The 25,153-nt window shown below is 46.7% G+C and overlaps 3 protein-coding genes across 3 annotated transcripts in view; 2 read left to right on the top strand and 1 right to left on the bottom strand.

Moving 5' to 3' along the window:
* Positions 1–5,460, top strand: part of CASR (calcium sensing receptor) — a 75,503-nt gene extending 70,043 nt beyond the window's left edge. The window contains exon 7 of the mRNA XM_074534810.1: positions 957–5,460. Coding sequence (XP_074390911.1) covers positions 957–2,407 — 1,451 coding nt within the window. The 3' untranslated portion in view covers positions 2,408–5,460. The remainder of the gene's footprint in view (positions 1–956) is intronic.
* Positions 5,461–6,943: 1,483 nt separating this feature from the next.
* LOC102061834 (cystatin-B-like) lies at positions 6,944–12,033 on the top strand. Its single transcript, XM_005486068.4, has 3 exons — positions 6,944–7,170; positions 10,760–10,861; positions 11,215–12,033. The coding sequence occupies exons 1-3, from the start codon at positions 7,105–7,107 to the stop codon at positions 11,341–11,343; spliced, it is 297 nt and encodes a 98-aa protein (XP_005486125.2). The 5' UTR covers positions 6,944–7,104; the 3' UTR covers positions 11,344–12,033.
* LOC102061650 (cystatin-A) lies at positions 11,411–25,124 on the bottom strand. Its single transcript, XM_005486067.4, has 3 exons — positions 19,343–25,124; positions 14,481–14,582; positions 11,411–12,466 (listed from the first exon to the last, which is right to left on the bottom strand). Exons 1-3 carry the CDS (start codon positions 19,406–19,408, stop codon positions 12,338–12,340), a joined length of 297 nt encoding a protein of 98 aa, XP_005486124.2. The 5' UTR covers positions 19,409–25,124; the 3' UTR covers positions 11,411–12,337.
* Between the last annotated feature and the right edge of the window lie 29 nt (positions 25,125–25,153).

Consider the following 25,153-nt stretch of genomic DNA (forward strand, 5'->3'; position numbering starts at 1 on the left):
AGGTGCAAAACTCAGAGGGTGCTTGCTGTTAAAGGAGTTTGTGGACTCTCTGCAGCCCCTTGCTATCCTGCTGGGATCCCAAAAGCAGAGGTAAGCTGAGACCTCCAGCTCTCTGCTTGCAACCCCTTTCTACTGCCATCAAAAGAGTTGCGACCCTCCCTGCTAGAGCACAAGACCCATTTGAGTCAATGAAGAAGAGCAGAAGCAACAGGTCCTTTCGTTTTGATCATGCAAGCCATTGGCATGGCCATGCTATCACTAGCAGGCCCATCTACTTTCATGAAGGAGATGGAGGCACCAATTTTCCCTTTGCAAGTATTAGTGGGGCATTTGCTGGGTGTAGGGAGAGTGATACTATTAAGACACATCTTTTCCTGGCATTCCAACGTGAAATGAGAATGTGCTGCAAGTCAAGGGCATTGCCTGCCCTCAGGGAAGAGCAATTTAGACAGTAAGACTTGCCTCCATGGAATATGAAATAGGCTCTCAAAGCATTTAGGGAGGCAAGCACGTTTTTAATTTTCTCTGTAATAGAAAAAGGCAGGATATTCAAATGATGATAAAAGTGTGAGAGGTATGAAGACAGACAGAAGAAGAAGATAAAAGTGAAGGAACAAGGAAGAGCGAAAACCGGAGCCTGTGTAAGAGCTGATAGCAATCGAAATTTGCAAAGTTTTGCCAAGAAATGTATTACAAAAACATGAGGGCAGAGGCAGGACTTCTTTTAAGCCAGAACCAAGCATGCTTTGTGTTTTCCTATATAGCCCCTGGGAGGCTGGTTGTTTCAGAGTAAGAAACTCCAAGACATCAATATATGACTTTGGGGATCTGCTCACAGGAGAGGAACACTCTGTGCGTTTAAGATCAAGGCTGGTGTGTAGCTGCCATATATGTCATCCCACACTTCAGCCTCTCATTGTGACAAACCTTCCCTCTCCTTATCACTTCTTTTTCAGATGCAAGTGCCTGCGACAAGTGCCCTGAGGATTACTGGTCCAACGAGAACCACACGTCCTGCATCCCCAAGCAGATAGAGTTTCTGGCCTGGACTGAGCCCTTTGGGATTGCTCTGACTCTCTTCGCTGTGCTCGGAATTTTCCTGACTTCTTTTGTTCTGGGAGTCTTCACCAAATTTCGCAACACACCCATCGTCAAGGCCACAAACCGGGAGCTATCCTACCTTCTTCTCTTTTCCTTGCTATGCTGCTTCTCCAGCTCATTGTTCTTCATTGGTGAGCCTCAGAATTGGACTTGTCGTCTGCGGCAGCCAGCTTTTGGCATCAGCTTTGTCCTCTGCATCTCCTGCATCCTGGTGAAAACCAACCGTGTCCTTCTTGTCTTCGAGGCAAAGATCCCCACGAGTCTCCACCGAAAGTGGTGGGGCCTCAACCTTCAGTTCCTCCTGGTCTTCTTGTGCACATTTGTGCAGATTGTCATCTGTGTGATTTGGCTCTACACGGCCCCGCCATCCAGTTACCGAAACCATGAACTGGAAGATGAGATCATCTTCATCACCTGCCACGAAGGCTCCCTGATGGCCCTCGGCTTCCTCATTGGCTACACCTGCCTACTGGCGGCCATCTGTTTCTTCTTCGCCTTCAAGTCTCGAAAGCTGCCTGAGAATTTTAACGAGGCCAAGTTCATCACCTTCAGCATGCTGATATTCTTCATCGTGTGGATCTCCTTCATCCCTGCTTATGCCAGCACGTACGGCAAGTTCGTGTCTGCTGTGGAGGTGATTGCAATACTGGCTGCCAGCTTTGGGCTTCTGGCCTGCATCTTCTTCAACAAAGTCTACATCATCCTCTTCAAGCCCTCCCGCAACACAATCGAGGAGGTGCGCTGCAGCACAGCTGCCCACGCTTTCAAAGTGGCTGCCAGGGCCACCCTGAGACGGAGCAACGTGTCCCGCAAGCGCTCCAACAGCCTGGGCGGCTCCACCGGCTCCACCCCTTCCTCCTCCATCAGCAGCAAGAGCAACCACGAGGACCCTTTTCCTCTGCCGGCCTGCGCAGAGCGGCAGCGCCAGCAGCAGCGCGGGTGCAAGCAGAAGGTCAGCTTTGGGAGCGGAACGGTGACGCTGTCGCTGAGCTTCGAGGAGCCGCAGAAGAACGCCATGGCCAACAGGAACGCCAAGCGCCGGAACTCGCTGGAGGCCCAGAACAGCGACGACAGCCTGATGCGGCACCGGGCCCTGCTTCCCCTGCAGATCAATGAGCCCCTCGGGGCTGAGCCCAGCTTCCAGGCAGCTTCCAGCCCGGAGACCAGCTCGCAGGAGTCGGTGGTGGGAGACAAAAAAGAAGAGGGACCGAGCCCTGAGGCGGAGCCTTCCCTGCCGTCGGTTAACTCCCGAAATTTTATAGGCACTGGAGGTGGCTCTGTCACAGAGAACACGGTACATTCCTAACGAAAGAAGATTGCGAAAAGTACACCAGCCCCCCCAAGAGGAACTTGCTCACCTCTTGCTTCTGAACGGGAAAGGCAACAAAGACACACTGGTGTGACACAGCCCCACCACGCCTTAGTGTTAGCGCCGGCAGGGTAGCACATGTGCCTCCAGAGGAAGGACTGTGTCTGGAGAGCCTGGGATTGAATTTGCATTTGCTTTATTGAAACCAGGACATCTCAGAAGGACAAGTGAAGATCGCCTCTGGTGGGGCTTAAGCAGAAGTCTGCACGCTGCCTTGCCTCCATAAGCTTTTCCTGCCAGACTGCAACTCAGCTGACTATGGGAGGCACTAGGCAATTCCACTATACCCTGCTTTTACATTTATGTATAATATTCCTCTTTCCCAATATGTATGATATTCCCTCTTTATCCAGTATATGTGATCTGTAACCATGTGCATCAGGACTCTCAGCTCTACAAAAGCAAGGTACACGGTTTCACTTCAGGAAAGCACAGTCATGGGGAAAATAAAAAAGCCCCCAACATCCTACATGCTGTGTACAGCCAAGGGTGTGAACATGTAAAGTATTTAATGTGACAGAGCGCCCTGCTAATTTATATTTAGTAATGTCCCAGTCTCTCCTTTCTGCCCAACAGGAAATGCTGGACAATACTCTCCGTAGACTCCATTGCACTAGACCAAGCTACTTAGGTTCCTACTGGTTTCCTCCAGCTGGAATAGCTTTACCTCCAGCCTGCCTGCTTTGGTGGAGGGGGAGAAGAGCTTGTAAATCCCTCGCAGAGAATGCTGCAAAAGCACAATGAGATGTATCCCTGATTGATTATGTCGCTAGTAGTTGTATGCTTAACCCAGTGTCGCTGCTGTACTATCCCACAAGGCATACATGGCTAACCCTTCACACCATAGTCAGCATTGTGCTTTGCTGTATTAACCTGCCTCACACCTACACGGAGCATTGTGACAGTCCTGGTGGTACTGGTGGGCCTGACACAGCAGATGGAACAAGGAGAAATGGAGCAGTTAGGGATGGAGGGGGAGCCCCCAGCTGTGGTAATAGGATCACCCAAGCAGGTGAATATCTGAAGTGTGCGTGCTGGTAGATGTCTGGGTGAGAAAGACATTCAGGCCTAGGTTCTTGGACACGTATAGGGACAAATGGATTAACTGGATACAGTTTTGCTCCTAAAAGCCACCTACTAGGTCATTTCCCATTTTGAAGGGAGGGCACCTAGCACAAGAATGGTGGACTGTACCTAAAGAAAATCGCTAAGGATGTCAGCAGAGATCATAGCAGAACTTGATTACTCTTGTCCCACTCTTCCTAAAGCAGACATAACTGCCTCTGGTTTTTCAAGGCCCGCCTCATTCTTTTGGATTCATGCTGGAAAAGTTGAAAAGAGTCATTAGCAGAGAGATTTGTTGCGGTCTGATAAGAGAAAAAAACACCCCTGGACAGCCTGGTGGGAGGGGCTAGGGTAACATTGCAGAATTTAATTCACTCTTCCCAGATTCCCCGTGGAAGAACAGGCATCTGTCAGAAGATGTCAGTGCCCTCCCTCATTAGGCATGAAGGTAGCCTAGACCTCTTCTAGAAAGGTAGGTGGGCCTGCAGCTCAGTGTGAGCAGAGACAAAAGGACTGTGTTCGAATGCATTGGGGGAAACACCACAATTCTCTTGTTACTGTTTTTGCTTGGTTGTTCTTCTGCCAGGGCAGGCAAATAAAACTTACAGGTGACATTACTGTATAAAACTTTGTTTTGCCACCTCCACTTGTTGACAAGGAAGAGGAGTTTTGACTTACAGGAGCAAAGTGGAAGTCCACAATCCCAAGAGGCAGGCCATTCAGACAAGTTGTTTTAACCCTTTTGTTGATCTGTTACACCCCCCTTGGAGTGGGCTCAAATTTTAACTACACTACATAAGAACCAACCCAACTATAATCGTAAGGCTTGCAAATTACAATATTTGATTAAAACTGGTTTAGATGATTGAGGGAGAAAAAAAAGTTGAGTTTGAAAACACAAATCCTTCTAGCCCAAATCTTGGAAACCACATTCTAGCCCTGGACTCAGCTAAGAGCTGCTTACTGCTTCTGAAACCTAGGTCCCTTCCCCAGGCTGCTGACTGTGGCCTGTGGGCTCAGTTTAGGGTACGGAATTGAGCCCCGGGGGCTCCTGAGTCTAACTGCACGAACAAGGATGAGCACTAGATGGCAGAGAGGCCCAAAAAAGGCATTTTGGTTACGGGCTACACTTCCAAAAATTCCAACAGCCAAGTGGTTTTAGTGCTAAGTGAATCCTTCCTACCGGAGTAAACCCAGCTCAGCAGCCTCTGAAATAAAGATGACAGCACTGAAATATGTAAGAGTTCAATGAGTGAAATGAAAACAACACAATTTACAAACCAAAGACTGTTTAGGAACACAGACAGTGTAAGAAACAGAAGGTCACCATCAGCTGCCTTGTCTGGAGAGCAATATTCACTAGCTATGTATACAGCAGATGATATTGACATTTGGGTGTTTTTCATTCCTTGGGTGTTTTCCATTCTTTACGTTTACTTAAAAGGAATTTATAACCTGGCACACAATGAGTCTCCAAGGGCTGCAGTCATTTTTTGGCATGGCCATCTGTGCTGTATTTGCTGGGGAAGCTCCTTCCACCCTCCCTTCTCTCATACATGGAGCCCTAAGCCTCCAGCTGCAATGCTGCATGAGAGCTGCAGCTGATAGCAGTGACACACACACACTGGACACAAAGGAAGCTCACTAATAAAAGACCCCTTTGTGAAGGTGCTTTGTAACCAAAGCCCTTTCCCATGCACAGAGAGGGGGATATGTTCTCATCCTGTCAAGTCCAGGAGAGGAGAAGGCTTGGTCAGGCACCTGTGCAAAACCCTGTCAGTGTATCACATGTGACACGCTGATGAAGCCATGCTGGGGAACATTCTTCTGTTGCAAGCACGAGCCTGAGAACCTCCACTGACATTTCCTACCAGAAGATGCCCATGAGAATGCCTCTTCCCTCCCACCATGGCTCAAAAAGCCACTGGAAAGCTTGCCTCAGTGTGGGGTTTCCTGAACTGTCCAGTAGTGAAGCAACAACAGTGTATCAGCTCTCTGGTGGGATTTCCACTGGAAAACTTGGGAAGCAGCCCAGTGAAGAGCCCAACCCTTCATCCCCAGTCTCCTGACAAACCTGGCAGAACTCTGCCTACCCAAAGCCCCAGGAAAGAATTTATTTATAGATGATACCAGAGGAAAGAAAATTCCCCATTATATTTCATGCTGGTCACCGTGTCCTCCTTGTCAGTCCATGAGCTCTGTTCAGTTTGCAATACCTGCTATTGTTAAATTTAGGTTTATATTGACCAACTTTACCAAGGGGTGCTGCAAAGCAGGAGGAGGAAGGTAGGTGTTTGTTGTTGGTTTTGCAAGAGTCTGGATGTTTAAATTGTGGGGAAATTTAGGTAAAGACCTGAACATTCAGACTGAAATCTCCTCAGGGATTTCCCAGAGGCAAGATCATTCACCACTGCCTTCCGCTTGCCGGCTGAGGAGCGGCAAAATCAGCCTGGGAAAGGGACTGGTGAACCTGGTGAACGAGGGAGCCTCTCGGGATTCTAGCTGGTCAGAGTAACCCCGAGATGAGTTAGAAAGTCTCTTTTCCCAGCCCGGGGGTCAAAGAAGGAGTCAGAGCTCTTCATTTCTTGGTCTCAAGGTTGTTTATTGTATATTATCTACAAAATTCTTTCTCGTGACCTGCTGAGGTCCGCTCAGCAGGACAGTCAGAGGCACTCTGCCTGCCCCCAGGGCGGTGTTATCTTTTTATACTAAAAACTACGTGTACAATATTTACAATAACTTTCCAATACCTATCACCTATGTTAGACAGTGAGCTTCTACTCTAAACCAATCTAAAAGTACCAACATCACAATAGAAGATGGAGGCCAAGAAGAAGAAGGAGAAAGGCTGGACATGCCCAGATTCCTCCATCTTGCCCCCTGGCCCCCCATTCTAAAGCTCTAAAAATCTATTTTTCACCCTGTGATAAACTCACTATCATTCTACTTAAACTTTCGGGGCTTGTAATTCTACATGTAAGGTTGGTAATTGTTTTTCCTAAGGGCTAAATCAAAGGCACAGGGGTTTTGGGCTCTGTGCCAAGGTCTCTGAGCCCCCTGGGCAGGGGCTCGAGTCCTCCAGGGCAGCCAGAGGAATTTCTTGTGTTCCGACAGGAGCCTGGAGATGGACCTTTCCATGCGGCTAAAGGGAACCCGCCGCTGCTGGCAGAGGTGCCACAGGGGAAGGGAAAACAGCGGCTGAGGGCGGCCCTGTCCTCCCGCGGGGCTGGAGGCGCCGCTCGCTGAGGAGCAGCCGCAGCCCTTCGGTCCAGGGCGCAGAATAAATCCTGCCGGCAACTTACACTGCAAGTGTCGCTTTGGGCTGGTTTTGTCTCCGATCGGGCCGCGATGCTCCCGCCGAGCGCGGGCAGGGCTGGTCCCGCTGGGCCGCGCTTACCCCGCCCCGGCTGGGCGGAGCCGGAGCCAGACCCGGCCGCTCCCGCCCCGCCGCCACGGCCTCAGCCGCCGAGCCCCCGCCCTCGGGCTCCAGCCCCGGGCCCGGCGCCGCCCCCGACACCGCCCCGGCCCTGCCGAGGGTCAGGAGCGGCCCGGAGAGGAGCGGTGCCACCATGTTGTGCGGGGGTGCCTCGGCGGCCCGGCCCGCCACCGAGGAGACGCAGCGGATCGCGGAGCAGGTGAGGGGCCGGGAGGGTCCCGCCGGCGGGGAAGGGCCCGTGCGGGGCCCAGGGTGGCCTCGGCCATTGCCCTGCGCGGCTGAGCCGAGACACCGCCCCCGGTATACAAGGTGGGAGGAATGGGGAATGCACGGAGCAGTCGCCGGCTCCCGGAGCTCTCCTTCCCTGTGCCCGCCTGGCGTGGCCCTGTTGACTCCAGAGGGACCGCGGTGCGCGGGGAAACCCCACAGAGCCTTTGCCGTGAGCTCGGGGAGCGAGCTCCTGTGCTTCCTACAGAATCTAAACCTTGTGCTTACGTGTGGGGTTTTGGTTCTTTGTTGTTTGCCTGGGAAGGGGGGGTTTGTTAGTTTTTTTTGAGAAGGTGAAACGTGGAATAAAGCAAGATAGCTTCTTTGCTGCTTCTGCTTTTCCCCAACACAGAATTCAGCTCCAACCACAGCTAGCTCCAAATCCTGATGGCACTTACAGTACCTGAGATTACCGCTCACGTTATTGGACCACACGCTTTTATTCTAAAAATGCTGTCGTGCAACGAAGTTTTTTCAAAGTACATGTTCTTCTTTTTGTCATGGAAACTCAAGTTGCTTCTGCTTTTTGGCTTTGTCGGCTAGGATGTGGTAAGCTGGAGAGCAAAGATGAAGGATGCGCTCCAGCTTCTGACACTCTTTGTCATTGTTCCCCAGGCAGGAGGAGTTCCCAAACACGTACAGAGCTCCCAAAGGCACAGCAGCCACTGAAATGAACATTTAGCTTGTACAGCCTGAGGATTCTGTGTTTTAGGAAAAGGGAGAGATATGTGCATCTCCTAAGCACCAGCCTGAGTTTGCAGTAATGAGCACATGATTGAGAATTGCTGAGAGTCATAATTATTGCTTTGACCTGAAAAGGCCTACATGTCATGTTAAAAGTAATGCAGATATACAATTAACATGGCTTAAAATTAGGTTTGAAGTCCTGAATCTGTTGGATCCAGAAGTGACCAGAATTAACCAAATATCTCATGTTTTCATTTAAATAACCTAAACACTTTAGAGTTTTGACTGCCAGTTTAGATTACTTCCTTAAATTAAAAACAGGTGGGAAAACCCAAACTTGAAACTTACCCATGCACTCATATCCTCATCTGGACACTGCTGGAGAAAACATTAATTTTGTTAAACAAGGTAGCCTTCTCAAATCATTTTGTTTGCTTAAAGCCAGGTCTTTGTGGAGATTTATTACAGCCTGCTAGTTTGCTTGCCATAAACATATTCCCTGTTCCTGCTTTTCCAGTTCTTGCCTTCATTTTACAGTTTCGTAAGAATCCTTGTGGTGGCCGAATGTTGTTCAGTTTTGTGACCCGCAGTGGGTGTAGTGTCACACGGGGCAGGAAGGCTTCCTTTGGCAATGTCTGGCTTAGGAATCCCGTAGGAACAGCCTCCTCACAACCAGGATTTGCACCCAGACCTTGGCTCCTCACTGGTAACTGTGGCAGAGCTTATCCAGGGTGATTGTGAACCATCTGCTTTTAACTGCTCTGGGAGTGCAGGGCAAACAGGCCGTGCAGGGCAGTGGGGAGCCTTCAGAGCATGATCATTTCCAGCCCTGTGACTGAATCATGGGTTGTTTGGGTGGGAAGGGACTGCACTTCCTGCCTGAGCCCAGGGTCAGCATCCTCAGGCTGCTCAGAGCTTTCTCCTGTCAGTTTTTGAAAACTTCCAAGCATGGAAACTGCACAGTTTCTCCTGCTGTACTGCAGGAATGTCCTCAGGGGATATATTTCTCTTTATATCCAGTCTAAGCCTCCAGTTTTAGTTTATGACCATTGTGTCTCATTCTTCTGGCATCTGGAAAGTTTCATCCCTGGAAAGACCCTGGCTTCTTCTAGGTACTGGAAAGTTTTCTTCAAAGCCTTCGTCTCTTCTCTGGGCTGAGCAAGCTCATTTTCTTTCTCTCCTCACAGCACAAGTGCTCCAGCCATCGTGGTGTGCTCATGGAGTGCTCCTGGTGACCCTTCCCTGGGCTCACTGCAGTTTATTGGTGTCTGGCTTGCACTGGGGGCCCAGAACTGGGCACAGGATTCCACATTTTCTAACAAAGGCCAAGTAAAGGGCAATAATCACTCGCCTGCCTTCTGGCTAGGCTCCTGCTGATGCAGCCATGTGCCATTAACTTTGGTACCAGCAGGACACAGTGCTGGCTCCTGTCCTCCAGGACTCCCAAATCCAGCCTGAGATCAGATCTTTGGGAGAGTCTGTCTGGGATCTCCCTCTCCACACTTACTCAGGGTGCTGGTTTGTCACATGCTGTGGTGACTCACTGCCACAAACACCCTGACAGGCCTGCAGCTGCAGGACTCTGAGCTCTCTGCACCCAGGGCCCCGTGTTCAGCTCGCTGCTGGAAATACAAAATTGCTGAGCTGGGATGATTTAGTGACCTCAGAAACCAAAGCTGCCTAGGATTGCTAAAGGAGCACAGGACAGGAAAGGGTCAGTGGGAGACTTATGTCTGCCCTGCTGCTTAAAATTTGTAAAAGTGTGATGAAAACTGAAGCCACTTGCTCCAACCTCTGACTCAGGGGAAGGGGAGGAGGCAGGACTGAATCATGGCGCTTTCTGGGGCTGTGCCCTTCAGTGCATCTCAGAATCCAGCTTGGATTTCTCTATGGCAAAAAACAAACAGGAAAGTGTCCAAACATCATTATCTTGCTTGTGACATACTGATGATAACCTGGAAGGAGTGTAGAGGTATGGCCTCTGAGAGAAGGTAAAAAGCATGGAAAGCATGGACACAGGGACAGGATGGTCACTGAAAAGGCACCAGAGTTCTGGGAGCTGGAGAGGTGGGAGAGCATAACTCTGTTGCAGGAATGGTTCTTCTGTTCCTGCTTCACCTACAGCACCTGAGCAATAGCAAGTTGGCAGTTGTTTTTCCCCAAGGAAGCCTGTGGGATTTAGGGAGGAGTGCAGATCTATCTATTTTCCTTGAATTTAGGAAAAAGGAGAAGTACACCATGTAGCTGGAGGATCTGCTCACTGCTGGTACTACTGCCTTGGGAGTGAAGGGAGGGCTGTGCAATGATGCAGTGCAGGAGGTGCAGCCTGGAGCAGGCAAGGACTTTGCAAGCAAGGACTTCAGGACTAACTCATCTTGCCCTGCAAAACAAAGGCTGAAATTTTCTGCTTTCCTGACCAAGAATTTTCCATATAGCCACAATGTGCTAGAGTGCCCAGTGCAGGAGAGAAGAGCTGCATCTCAGGAGTTCATGGCTCCCTCTTGGGTACTGGACAGGTTATTTTGACTTCTTGAACACTGTTTTGCAGTTTGAAAGCACAGATTCCAGCAGACATGCTGAAAGAACTGCCAAGTGTTTTGCAGACTTGGTGCCAGCCTGTAGTGACTGACTCCCACCTCTGACTCAGCTTTGCCACCTCCCTAGATTCCTGGTCCTGCTTTCACACAAAACTTAACATGATTCATTTGGATCTTTTAATGTCTTGGAAAAGCAGGAACTCTGTGTTGGGGAATTCAGCAGCAGTGAACTGTAAGCCTGAAGTCCTAAATACTTGAATCTTGCATCATTCCTAAAGAACCTATTGTTTCCTTAAGGTAAAAGCTCAGATAGAAGAAAAAGAAGGAAAAACCTTTGACGTCTTCACTGCAGTGGAGTTTAAAACTCAGCTGGTTGCTGGAACAAACTACTTCATCAAGGTAGAGGACACTGGGTTGTTTCTTTTATATGAATGTGCATAATCTTTGGAATGGTGGGTTTTTTCCTTTCTTAACTAGAGGAGAATGCTTATGATTTAACCTTAACAAGAAAAAGAATTCTGCATTAAAAAAAACAGAAATATCCACCTCCCAGCCCCCTCCCTATCTTCATTTTCATGGGAAATTAGGTGGTATTTCTGGTAAGTCACAGCTCCTAGTCCGGTTTAAAACAAACCAATGTTTTTTCTTACTGCCTGTCTGCTGCTCCATCCTCAAACCAGCCCAGCCTCTGCCACCCCTCCTGCTGCAGGGTGCTCCCCTGCAGGGATCTCACTGGGTCTCGTGCTTTGCAGGTCCATGTTGGGAACGAGGAGTTCATGCACCTGAGGGTGTTCAAGAGCCTCCCCCACGAGAATGAGCAGCTGAGCCTCCACAGTTACCAGGGCAGCAAGACAAAGCACGATGAGCTGGCTTATTTCTAGCAACCTTCTCTGCTGTGTTCCCCTGGCTGGTTCTTATGTGCATTTTCTACAGGCTCCAAAATGTTGATTCCTGCGCCAACAAAGGCAGAAAAAAGTGTCTTTTTTTTTTAAAGTCATGGTGTAAAAAATCAATTTCTTTTATGCCATTCCCTTCCTGTGCAATCTCCATACCTGAGAGTCACAGGGCTCTCCTTTTACCTGCACTAATGTATACCCTACTTTTATTGCAACTTAACTTAGGCTTTAGTGCAACTAAACGAGAATACTGTGGCTGAGTCCTGTTTGTGGACTTCCTTGGTCTGGAAATCAGAAGGGGAATGACACCAGCATTCATATATTTGCAGCAGGGAACAAGAGGAAAGCCTCAGTCTTTTCTGTGCTGTTTTGCCACTGTATTTATGTGAAGATTTAAATTGTACTTTGTATTTTATGGGCAATGACCTGATGAGAGACTTGAGCTGAAGCAATTTTGCAAGGAAGAGAAAGAGGCTTACAGTAGCTTGAAATAAACATTCCCTTGGTAATCATGCTCATCCTCTTGCAGCAGTAGCGTGCAATGTCCCCTAGAGGGTGTGTGAGTTTAAAATACCAAACCAGCTTGCTTGTGTTCTCAGTCCTATGGAAAAGTCCTGGAAAGGAACTTGAGCTGGACAAATGCATTTGTAACAATAAACATTTCTTTTGACTTGAGATGGCATCTTTGACTGGTGCTTTAGTGTTCTCTTCACTGGTTTTCACTATTGATTATTATCTTGCTCAGCTTTTTTTCCTTAATTTTTTTTTATATTCCAGATAACTTTATGTTTATTCTATATCTTAATTAAAAATATTTTAGTCTTGTGGCAGACATGAAAGGTAACAAGAAAGACCTCTGCAGGTATATCAGCAGCAAAAGGAAAGTATGGACAATAGCTTTCCAAACTTCTTTTATTCACTGTCATGGGCAGAATCCCCTTAGGATTTGCAGAGGTGAGGCACTGCAACACATTGTGTCTTAGAAGTAGGTCAGAGGGTCATCTCTGGTTTTGCCAGTCTCAAAGCTGACAAGGCTGGGACCCAGGTTCTCATGAGGAAGACTCTGAAACACCTTTAAGTGGACATATTCGGAATTGGAAACTTGGACCTGGAAACCAAAAGAGCAGGTAAGTAAGGATCATGGGCTCAAAGCAGATTCAAACAAAAGGCTGTTCTTTACATTCTTGAAATAACATCTTTTCTCAGGATCTTAATTTTAGATGCATCTTCATTTTTACTTCAACAGCTCTTATCCAAGTCTGGATAGTAAGTGGTGGCAGAAACTGTCTACACCTGTAGAAAACTACATTAAAGACCCTCAACCTCAGGTGAAGGGAAAATGAGCAGAACTGCTTGGGTGTGGAAGCACCAGAAGATGCAACAGGAGAAAGGTTTTGATGGTGTCCTATTTCAGTCACCAGGATGCCAGCACATTTGCCCACAGCTTCCTGACACGCTCGTAGGAGACAAGGGACAATGAGGAAACCTCCATGACTTGGGGGTGGGACACAGTGCAGACACCATGTCAGCTCCCAAAGGTACAGAAAGATCTAATACAGAAACACCAGCACATGGTCCTGAGAAGCAATGATAACCTGAAAGCCAGGATCCCTGGTCTGCAGATCCAAACACATCAGTGCCTGAACAGGGAACCTGACATATCCTGGTGCTTTTGGGAGTGCATGGGAATGCCTGGAATAAATACTCTTCCAGAGAAATTCACCTTCCCCCCCAGAAAGTCCTCACATAATGACTTGGCAGGAAGCTGTAAAATTTCATTCTTAAAGAGCCAAGCACAACGGGTGCTAAAGTCTCCCTTGGTGAGGGACATGGAAACTTTAATGCCTTAGGCTCCAAGAGGTTTTGACATGCTTTCTGGTGGCTGCAGTGGGGCACTATGCTTGGCCTGGGCTGCATCTCAGCTGTAAGTCTGCTGGTAAAATGTCAGTGAGGTGGAAGATTCAGAAATGTAAAAGAATGAATTTGTTCCAGTTAATGCTAAAATGAGGGTGTATTCCAACAGTGATGTTTTCCATCACTGGTAAAAGTGGGAAAGAAGAGACAAATCAGCCATGTCCAGTGTTACAAATGGATTTCTTCCAAGTTCAGTAATACAAGAATCTTCGTTTCTGAGTTAAGAGTTCTTTTAAGGAAGCACCTGGGAAAGAAGAAGGTTTGGCAGGATCTGTCCTTCCTGGGATCAACTAAATATGAGAAGTGTGGAGCTAATGCTCAAAGTGTCTCTCTGCAGAATTACCCTCCACCAAACATTACAGGCCAATTCCTCTAATAAAAGAATTATTCCAGTTCCCTTGGAATATAGCATACCCTGTCAGGCACGTGTCCCAGGCCATGCCTGCTCTGCTCCACAAGGGCAGCCTGCTGCTCAGCAGTGCTTGCTGGCCTTCAGATGAAAAACACACCCAGACATTTCTGCTGTGCTACTTCACAGAAAGCTGCTCACATCCATTGGGCAGGGCTTCCAGTAGAGGAGGAATGGTGCTATCACAGGGTTCCAAATTAAGCATTACCCACTTTTCCTCTGCAGCAGCAGGGGTGCTTTTGAAAATACAGAAAGAACCAGCAGGCAGGCTGTGTACCTCTGCAGCACCTGACACATCAAAAACCAAAACATCAACACAGCTGCCTGCATGCAAAACTAGCCAGCAGACATGTGTGCACTGCATTTCAAAATTCACTCTCTCTCCCCACAGTTCCTCAAGCTGACTTCAACTTCACCCCAACAAACACAAGTGAATGATCAGATACTATTTTGCCTTGAAAGGAAACAGGAAACCAGTTATGACTTGTTGAAATAATTTGAGTTGGGAAGGCAATCTATAGTCCTTGAGGGGGATAATCCCAAGAAGCTTACCAATCACATCTGAATAAGTATAGGGCATGTTTTTAATATTTATATTCCTACTTTATAATATTTATATTCCTGCTTACAGTAGTGCCAAACAGAGGAATTTTATAAGCATTTGGAGGTAGTCCCCACTTCTGTTACTCACATCAGACAGTTTTCTATGATGTTTGCTTCTCTTTCTGGCTGTAAGCCACTCTGCAAGTCACCTGTATCATTTAATTCCAAAACACTCCCTCCTACAATATATACAAACCTTAATAAAGTACATTGTCCCAGCAACCACTTGAGTCTTATATACTATGGCTGTAAAGACACCACAGTTCATGCCTGCCCAGCTTTCAAACTGTGGCTTCACCTGCAAAAAGAAAGGGAAAAATGATTGGCAGGTAGACACTTAGGGATTTGTTTCACATATACCACTCCAGTTTTCATCCTTCCACACATACTCCCTTAATGAAACTCCACAAAGTGACTGAGGGCGCCCTCAAACCCTTTGTCCAAATCATCAGTAAAGATATTAATCAGAACTGGCCCCAACACTGAGCCCTGGGTGCACCACCTCTGAGCAGCCTGATGTAACCACCTCTCCCTGGGCCCAACCATCCAGCCAGTTTTTTCACCCAGTGAGCAGTGCACCTGTCCAGGCTTCTTCAGTAGAATGCTGCAGGAACTGGAGTCAGAGGGAAACAACATCCACAGCCTTTCCCTCATCCACTAGGCAGGTCATGGAAAGAGATCAGGTTGGTCAAGCAGAACCTGCCTTGCATGAACCCATCCTGGCTGGGCTTCAATCCCTGGTTGCCCTGCACATGCTGTGTGATGGCACTCAGGATGAGCTGTTCCTTGACCTTCCCTAGCTCTTGGGTCAGCATGACAGCTCTGTAGTTCCCTGGATCCTCCTTCCTACCATTCTTTTAGATGTTCTTTCAGAGGGGCATCAAATCAGCCAAACTCCAGTTGTGTGAGACCTTCCTGGTTCACCAGGACCACTGGTAAATCATGGACAGTGGCTTGGAGAGCTCTTCCATGAGCTTCCTCAGTATCCTCAGGTGGATTCCATCCAGCCCCACAGATTTACACATGTTTAAGTGGAGAAGCAGGTCACTGTTTCCTGCTGGATTGTGGGAGCTTCATTGTGTTCCTTGTATCTGTCTTACAGCTCAGGGAGCTGGTAGAAAAACTGGTCTGACTATTAATGATTGAGATTAAAAAGGCTTTAAGTACCTCATCCTTTTCTGTATTTTTTGTAGCAATGATTTCCTCAACATGCAGCAAATGATGGAGATTCTCCTTAGCCCTCATTTTGTTGCTTATGTAACCATAAGAACACTTTTTGTCATTGCTTTTGGCAGTGACCAGAGTTAAGTTCTAACAGGGCTTTTGCCTTTCTGACTTTCTGCATAACCTCACAATACCTTTGTAATCCTCCTGAACTGCCTGCCCCATCTTCTCCCCAAAGCTCATAAACTCTATTTTTTACCCTGGGTTCCAGCCAAAACCCTCTGTTCAGCCAGTCTTCTTGCCCACCAGCTTGTCTTTTGGTACGTGAGGACACCCTGCTCTTGCACCTTTAGGATTTTTTTCTTGAAGAATGCCCAGCCTTCTGGATCTCTCTGCCCTTCAGGACTGCCTCCCAAGGGACTCTTTCAACCAGTCTGCCAGACAGGCCAAAGCCTTCCCTCCAGAAGTCCAAGGCACTGGTTTTGCTGTTGGCCTTCCTTACTTCTCCAAGAAATAATAACTCTCCCATTTGATGATGGCTGCATGACCACCACACAGAAAGCAGAGACCAGCAGAGGCTGGGTGACACGGTGCCCCTCTGCACTGACAGGCACGCTGATGACCGGCTGCATTTCTGAGTTTGGGCAGAGGAGCAGTGTCGGTGTCAGTGCCAGCCTGCTCAGGCTGCCCTGGGCCAGGCCAGCAGCACCTCAGCGCTTCTCACCACCCACCTGTTTCACAGCAACCCACTGAATTAATTAACTTTCCCAGTATAAGCATCTGCAGCTGGCTGCCACTCCCATGACATTCCTTCCAAGCAGGAAGGTCACAGAAAGCACCCAAGGAACATCCAGATCGTTTCCAAAGAGCCAGAAATTATCATCCTGTTCAGCTTCCTCATGATCTCTGACCCTGCTCTTCTGCTGAGTAGCTTCCACAGGGTTTCTATCCCCAGGAACAGACAACTGCTCTTTCAGCTGAGGAGCTGCTAACTCTGGCAAACCAGAGAAATTTTAATTCCCAACAACCTTCCAGCTGACCAGGGCAGGGGGTCTCCTAGAATTCTCCTAAGTGGCAACTTTTGGTGCAGGATATTCCTCTCTCAGAACAAAACAAAAGAAAGCCACTTCTCTCCAGTTCTGCTCTCTCTCCTCTGGCCACTATATCCCCCATTTCTCATTTACAGACTAAGCTTTCAGTAAAATCATGAAGGCAAACAGCTCCTTAATCCTCAGGTGAAAAAATTAACATTCCTAAGCTCTTATCTAACAGCATCCTAAACCCAAAACATTCCTCGGTTTTGGGCAACAGCTGTAAAACAGGGAGACCAAATAAATAACATTTCTCAGCTCACTAGTGATGGCTAGAGACAAGGCACAGGTATAAGTAAATAATTATGTAATCCCATAAGCAGACAGACCTTGAGCATCCCAAGTTTTGCAAACGCTCTTCACAGCTTCACTGAAATCATAGGAATTGCTTCTCTGCTCAGCAGAGCATAAAAGCCCCCCAAATTGCTTCATGAAAAGGTGATACTTATGCTGGAAGGGTAGCAGATTTCCCCAACATAAGGTTTCCATAAAAATATTTTCCTTAGAGAACTATACCAAAGCCTCTGCAAAAGGGGAAAGGATCAGGAAGCATTCCCTCTCCTGCTCTCAGCACAGGGCAGAAATTTCACCTTGCAGAAAATAAAGAGCAAAGAACAATCTGTTTTCATTTTCCTGAAGCTACTGAGAACAAAAGAACACTAAAATTAGAATCAGTCCTTTTCTGGAATCAAACAGAAACTTTGCACTATCCACATTTCAGATTCCCTGTGTGCCCTGTACTCTGGGAGCATTAGCATTGCCTGAAACCAGCATTCACATTTTCAAGTGCCTGTTCACTCACAGACATCCAAGTGCTGTGGTTTCACCTCCAATACACACTGCAGGACTTCTGGTGACCCATAAATAACACAGCCCAGCACTGAAAATGAAACTCAGTATCTGGTATAGTGCTTGAGGCATTTCACAGACTCATTAATTAAATTTCATAGCCCTCAGCTGGCCCCATCTTAAACATGAGGAAACAAGAATGGCAAATACACAAAGGTGCAGCAAGTCCCTTGCTAGGCTCTCCCCTCCATAGGTAAAAGGGAATTTCTGATCTCTGCAAGTGCTGCTCCTCCAAACATTTCTGCCAAAATAGAACAAACAGTGGTACTGCTTCCAAGTAACTCAGTCAGTGCCCCCCAAACAACTGCAAATCATCCATTTCTCTTTTCTGCTCTGCAGTAAATCATCTCTGACTGACCTGTTACCCCAAACTCCAGCCCTTCCTCATGTACATGTCCCCAGCTCTGGTGAGCCCAGCTGTGAATGACCAATAAAGCCCTACGGTGGAAGAAGGCTCAGAGGAGCTGCGGAGCCTGACATTCCACCTGGAGAACAATGCAGGGTGTGACTGACCACAGCCTTTGCAAATAAGCTGACTTATCTCAACACAAAGGCTGACCACAGGGTGCTTTTGATAAATACTCTGTCAGTGGAGGGGGTCATGTGCTGGTGTAACTCCCCGAGTTCAGTAAGAGAAAGTGATACACACCCCTGAGTTAGCCAGACCAGCACGGGGGAGTGAGCACATGGCTCTGCCCAACCCTGAGTATAAAAACTAAATGGCTGGGCAAAAGAATTTTGAAGAAAACTGCTGGCTAGAGGTGACTTCAACCCACATCCCCCTTCCTAGTCACTGAGGATGCCCAGTGTGGTGACAGAGGAGTGCAGAACAGCCTGGCATCCTCAGAGAATCGGGATTGCAGTCACTACATTTTGCTAAGAGTAACTTAGACCTGTATCAATTTACCAGCATATTTGTATCACTCTGCTAAATCAGACACCTCCTGTAACATGGAGTGTCTCCTAATCAGTAAACTGAATGTTAAAGTTATCCCCTCCGCCTGTGGACTATAGAAAAGAGCCCTGTCAGAGTACTGGGCTGCCTGGTCTCAGTTGCAAGATCGCAGAAGATGTGGAAGGATGGAAGGATGGTGGTGCAAACTCTGTCCTCGGTGGCACAGCAAAGGAGATACCCTGCACATCAGGTATAGCAAGTGTGCTGCAGTATCGGCCAATGCATTCAGCCCTGCTACTTCCTATTTTTGCTTCCTCAAAGAGTGCCCGAGTGCAATTGCCAAAGGGACAAGAGCTCATCTTTCAGAGGCAGAAGGGTGGAGGAGATTGGATGGGTGGGAACCCCTTTCATTCCTCAGGATGCATTTTATACTTTCTTTAAAAAGAGCTGCTGCACTGCTGCTCACACAGCTGCTCCAGTTCAGGACCACTGCCTGTAACCAACCACCTGGCAACTGGGCTCACTCAGTGGCCTGCCTTGTGCCAAGCTCATCTTGCCCCACCAGCAGCCCCTGTATCACAGTTGTGACTCTAGAAAACACCTAATGCCAGCAGGGAACACACAATTTAAAAGCTTTGTCCTGAGTACACAATTCTTTACTGCATACTAGCATGTGGTTTGTCCTATGCAGTCCTTAACTGAGGAATAAACTCTACTAGGTACAACCTCTTCCCTTCCAGTATGCCACCTCTCATTTCAAACAAGTGACCTCACTGCTGGCATAGCAGAGCTGGGCCTGGAACTTCACACAGACATTAACTGAAGGTAGCCAGTACCATGCCATGGACAAAGAGGAGACACAGAAGTGGCTTTTCTCAGTCTTACCAAGGCATTTCCTACACAGACTGCTGAGAAAACACTGCCAGTCACAGGGATTGCCACTTTTAGCATGAGCCTCTTCAGTTTGAAACCCAGCTCAGTCTCCCAGGCTTTACACAAGCTTCAGGAATGGCCTCTTTGCACACAAGTAACTTAATGTAGAGAGAGGGTGCAACTCACCTGGTTAACAAGCTGCTGAACTTCTGGAGTAGCTGGCTTGGTGTCAGATAAGCCCCCAGGCATCATGGTGGCAGGTGACTTCTGTGAAATGATGAGCAGCTCTGAAGAGGGAAGCTCAGCACAGTCTGAGCAGAATCCCCAGGCATCTCACATATACACACACACACACATGTGTCATGGAACCATGTGACCTGCAACACACGGAGCCTACCATTACTGAACTGGAGGAGACAAATGGGGAAAAGGGGGGAAAAAGCAATGTAAAGCACTGGCAATATTATTAATAAATGTAAAAAGCACTTAAAGTAGTGCTTATGGTCTTCACATCCAAAAGAAAAGCAAACATCAGCCTCCAGTCACCCTCAGCTTAAAGAGAGCTGGTTTGGGCTGCAGCTGGAACCTCTTCTCTCCCCACCCATGTGCAGATGACTAGGCTGAGCTCAAAGACACACCCAGTATTTCCCAACACCTTTACTGATCAGTAGAAAGGATGCAGCACTTCCCTTAGCGTAGGTCCCGTTTAACTTGAAATTTTATTCTCTCAACATCCTTCTAAGTGGGGAAACCAGAGCAGATAGCATCTTACACTCAGTGACTTGGCTTTCCTCTGCCTGACCAAAAAGGTGCCAAGGTAAACACCAGCATCAGAAGTAGAAAATAATTCAATCCCAAATTCAAGTAACTACTGCAAATAAGGCATTTCTGCTTCTTTCCCATCAAACCAAGAGCTGCATTCAAGCAATCATAATAGCAACTGAATGTGCCATAAAATTTACTTTTTAGCTCCAGTGCCAATTTCCTGGAAGACAAAGTACAATGAAAAAACACAAAAGCTGTCCCAATTTCAATGTATGCTGTTTAAACAGATCACCTGAGAACATAAAGTCAGAAGTATTGATTCTGCAGTTACAGTCACACGGCACAGTCACACTCACAAATGTGAGTGTACAAAGCTCAAATCCTGCTGGGGGAAGGCTAATAACTGCTAGCAGCCTCCCTGGTAAGGGAGAACTAACACTTCAAAACCACAGAAAAAAATTAGTCCCTGTCAATATTTCTACCACTCCCCTCTCCAGGAAATAAGAGGAATGTTGTTCCAGAGCAAGGACCAGAGAAGCAGAAACAGACCAGACACTTTTTAGTCTGTAGAGGCAGGTACATGGGAGCAGGTGAAATGAGAATATATACTGCACACAGGCAATGGGCATTCCTGCTGGGATCAGCAGTAGGGAATTTGCTAGAAAAGGTGGGTTTATGGCCATAGCAACAAACTTATCTGTGTCCTACCCATACTACTGAACCTCCTCCTCACAGATAACAAATTATGCAAGACACTGTAAAAAGTACTTCAGATCTGACTTCAAGACCTGGTTTTGGTATACAGCCCCTGAGATTGAGAAACTGGGGCTGCAGGGACCCTACACTCCACAGTATTGATTAGTATTACAGCATGTTACTGAAAAAGATATTGCAGAATTTTCCAGACTTGAGCAGCAGTGCTATGGAGGTGGACAAAAAGCATTTGAGGAAAAATCATTGTCTTGAGACAATATTTTTGTGAACAGAGAAAAATCCTTCCAGTTCGCAGGAATATAGGGAGTGACAGCTGTTAAAACTGGAACTCTGCCACTTTCACCAACTTCCCTCCAGATGAGGAGTTCCTCAGAGCCCTATTCATGGAGCTGATGACAACTCAAACCTTCTTTGGCATAAGACCCTGCTGATTCACTCAAATGCTCATCATGTTCCACCACCTGTGCCTTATTCATAGAGCAGGACAGATAAGTTAAGGAACTGGAAGAGCCAGTTCACCTTACTGAGGCCAGAAATCAGAGAATGTGTCCAGCAAATGCACAGCACCAGTGCTAAAACAGGATATTTTATAAACATCTCCACTCACCAGGATACAGATCCTGCTAACTTCCCTGGGAAGGGATGTTAAGATTCCCCAGGGCAGCAGTACATTACTGGAGAACTCTTGATTCTGTCTAACAACAAATACACTGAGCACAAAGTCTAGGAGGGTTCATTTATAATCTTGGAAAAACTTTAGGTGTGAAACTAAAGATATTAATGTTGCATGGAAATCATTCACTGGACTCCGTATTTCTGGGCTTGCTGGTTTTTCACTTTAAAGCATAAGAACTTTTTTTTCCCCCAGAATGCACAATTGTGCAGAAGGGAAAGAAAAAATTAGGACTAATTATCAGCAAGTTGATGCTGAAGTTCACAGAGGCAAATCAGACTGTTTTCTTTCCACGGCAGTGCTAATGGCTGTCCCAAAATCCAGTGATATTTCTAAGTCTGGGATGCAGTACTCATCCTGCACAAGTATTTCATGAAACCACTTTGAAGTGCTGACATTTCACAGACCTGTGATCAAAGATGACCAGAGGCAATTGACCAACCTTATCTGGGGCAACCCCCACCTCCACCCACCCCCCTCTGCACTAAGTTTTGGATGTAATGAACCAGGATTTGGAACACTGCCTTGACTAGAACAGCCACCCCCACGCTGTCTCTTGCACAACAAGGTGAGTGTGCCCCCTGTGGTGATTGAGCCGTGGCTGCTATCACGTCCCAGGCCAGTTCACGCTTTCCATCAGCACAACTGGCACCTTCCCCTCACGTCATTGTGCTGCTGTTATCTTGGAGAACCTGCTGAAACACCACCACTGCCATTCTGTACAGGTTTGAAGCTGAGTAACATCTTGCACCGTGTACTATTCCAACACAGAAGAAACAGATCTTTGCCACTTGCAGGCCACTACTCCCTGGTCCTGTTTAAGCAATTTTAAGAGTGCCAAGCTATTTTTGATAAAAACACCAGTACAAAAAAAGCAAACATAATAACCTCCACCAAAATCCAAACCCCAGGGTTGTGTATTTACAAGTCATTTTTAAACCAGGAATTAAGTCAGCTCTGTAGAAATGATTGTGAAAGCCAAGTCAGTAAGGTCAGTCTTCTGGTTTCACAGTGACATGGAACTGTGGCTGGACATGACACATGGTCTGAATGTCTTTAAGAGCTTCTAGAGGAAAGCAGCCCTCCATGTACCAGCTGAAGATCTGTTCTTATTGTCACAGGAACAGCCTTGATTTTCAACGTGCTGGTCTGCAAAAAAGGTTTCCCCTCCTGCTACCCATCCTGATTTTGAAAGATTTCTGACACTGTACACGAAAAAAGATCAACAGAAACCTGACCTTCAGCAGCACAAAGTTATCATGGTCCAGCCTATGCTGAGCCTCTTCCTCTCAGTCTGCTTCAAGACAACTGAAACCTACTGTTCAAAATATTCTATAAAGAAACTACCTGTTTCATCAGTCTTTCATGCCTACAGGCTGCAGAAGACAACAGCACTGAATGCTAGAAAAAGTTCAAACAACACCTCTTTCTATTTCACAGAAGGAAAGATGCACAAGCTTGAGAGGACTTTCCAAGCATGCAGGATCCACCCACATCTATTCACCACTTGCGAGTAATGGGAAAGCCCCAGGAGAGGAGGCAAGGCACCCACAGGACTCTGGACACAGCCATCAGCTGTGCCCAAATGCCCTTACTTGCAGAAATAGAAGTTAAAACCAGGGAAAGGATGAAATTCTGCAGTTTGTAGGGTCTACTATTTGATCCCCATATGACAGCAAACAGCCCAGTAATTTTGTAACTACTTCAATGGTAACCTTGAAGCAAGGTTCAATCCCTGACCGAACACCATCCTGGAATCCTCAGGGGTGCCTAGACAGAGAATTTACCTGCCTGTGTCCAGTGTGGCACACAGTTCCCACTGATGCCATTTGCACACTCCACTCCACACACTCTGAGGCTCCCAGGAAGAGCAGAGCCGTGTGCTCCTGCCCCGCGCCCCAAGCGTGGCATGCAATTCCATTTACTCACCGTGCGCTCCAGCGAGTTCAACAGCAACCTCAACGGCCTCTGAGCCACCTGCCTGGCTGGGGACTACTGTGAGAGACCCTCTGTGCTCAGAGCAAACCAAATCAAGCAACTCAACATCTTACTGCAACCCTCTGTATGCAAACACCCCAAGAAGGGATGCTGGGGGCTTAGGAGTCTTCTCAAGGTATCCATTTTCCATACTCAGGTTTGTATAGGACTACTTGTTTGGCCTTATATTCAAACTGAAAACAATTCTATGTAGGGCTGATTTTTTGGGGTTGTAGGTTTTGGGCTTTTTTAACATAGTTTCCTCATAAGTAATGCAAAAAAAACTATCTGCATATGACATCCATTTCACAGGTCATTTATCACAGCATCTGCTTAAGTGAAGAAGCTTTCCACAACAGCTGAGCAAACATCTGGATGGATAAAGGAAGAAAATTATTAATTCTCATTACAGTCTCTACTTTATACAGAAATAAAAAATTATATTTCAAGACTATTGATCCAAGTCTATATATAATCGTATCAGTTTCTATTGTACAAATGGCTTAAAGGGAGAATTTGTCCTAGCAGTTGATCCAAGCCCAGGAGAGAACAAATATTTTAGACACCTATACTAGAGGTCAATAATAAAGTACCAACTTTGAAATCAAAACTTACTGTTCTCAACATCTCATTAATTGATAATCATCTCCTGTTGAAATTTCATTAGTGCCAATTAAGCCCAGATTGATGAGAAGTATTTGATTTACCCTTTGATGATAAACAATTACAAGAATTTAACAACTGAAGAACAAACACATTTTCTGCTTTCAGAGTTGCAGAAAAACAATGAGAAATCTTCAAGAATAAGTGCTCCAACTCAAAGTTCTGCATAAAGCAGTTGCAGTACCTTGAGAAAAAAAAGAGGGGAAAAATGAAGTTTGAACATTAGGATTTCTATCATCAAAGACTTAAAATATATTTCTACCTCATTCTCAAAAAAAAAGTGAGACGAAATGACCCTGGTGCCTAAAAATAAAAGGCCTTCAAGCAGTTTGAGTCTTTGCTGCACCAACAACTATAAAACAGATGCTGCTGCACAGATCTTTGCCAGCTCTCAGTAACACAGGTACATTCCTTCATTTATTTCCCATTCCCTATATATTCAAAGCTTTAGGGATGGGAGAGTATATCCAGTAATTTCATTGTTGTTGCTGAATTCCAAAGTGTTTGCAAGACAGGAACTGTATTTTTAGTGCTCTGTTTAAGTTCAGTGGTTCTTAAGATCATATCATCTGGCAACCACACAGACCTCATCACTTGATAGACTTGTCAGCCCATCTGGGATAAATACAAAATAAAAAGTAAATAGTAAAATATACAGGTATAATTGCAGCCATTCAGCTTTCCTCCTACTCATCTGCCTTTAAATGCTGTGTTACTGCAGGGGTGCTGCATTCAAGCTTTCTAAACACAACACCATGGCCAGGATCAGCAGGATCACGTATGCACAGCTGTTTCCTCAGCTCAAACACAATTCACCTTTAGAACTACTCTTCAATATTCAGAGGAAGAGACAAAAAAAGGTCCCTGGACAGTCTCATTCCCAAATGAGACACATCTTCAGCTCCAACCCAAAGTGGTTTAAATCAACACCACATCCCCTATATCAAGGAAAACTCTGGAACTTGGAAACACAGACCAAAGGGCAGAAAGCAACAGCTGCTGCCTGTCAGCACTGCAGCAGCAATGGCAAACCTGTAGGACACACAGCTCTGAGCCACTGCTGCTTGTGTTGAGCAGTTCAGAACAAGGCTGGTAACTTCTTACTTTCAGAGATGCTGAACCTACTACACTTGCTGATCAGTCTGCAATCTTTATTTCCTTTCAGACTTCAGCAGGTTATTTCCACTAAAAGACCATGTTCACTG

Source organism: Zonotrichia albicollis, chromosome 2 (assembly GCF_047830755.1).
Source record: "Zonotrichia albicollis isolate bZonAlb1 chromosome 2, bZonAlb1.hap1, whole genome shotgun sequence".
Lineage (NCBI taxonomy): Eukaryota > Metazoa > Chordata > Aves > Passeriformes > Passerellidae > Zonotrichia > Zonotrichia albicollis.

Coding starts and splice junctions, on each gene's coding strand:
- LOC102061650 (XM_005486067.4), bottom strand. CDS start 19,408: ATGATGCCTGGGGGCTTATCTGACACCAAGCCAGCTACTCCAGAAGTT. Junction 14,583..19,342: donor TTCAGCAGCTTGTTAACCAG/GTGAGTTGCACC, acceptor TTCTTTTTGCAG/GTGAAGCCACAGTTTGAAAG. Junction 12,467..14,480: donor GGACAATGTACTTTATTAAG/GTTTGTATATAT, acceptor TTTGGTTTCCAG/GTCCAAGTTTCCAATTCCGA.
- LOC102061834 (XM_005486068.4), top strand. CDS start 7,105: ATGTTGTGCGGGGGTGCCTCGGCGGCCCGGCCCGCCACCGAGGAGACG. Junction 7,171..10,759: donor CGCAGCGGATCGCGGAGCAG/GTGAGGGGCCGG, acceptor TGTTTCCTTAAG/GTAAAAGCTCAGATAGAAGA. Junction 10,862..11,214: donor GAACAAACTACTTCATCAAG/GTAGAGGACACT, acceptor CGTGCTTTGCAG/GTCCATGTTGGGAACGAGGA.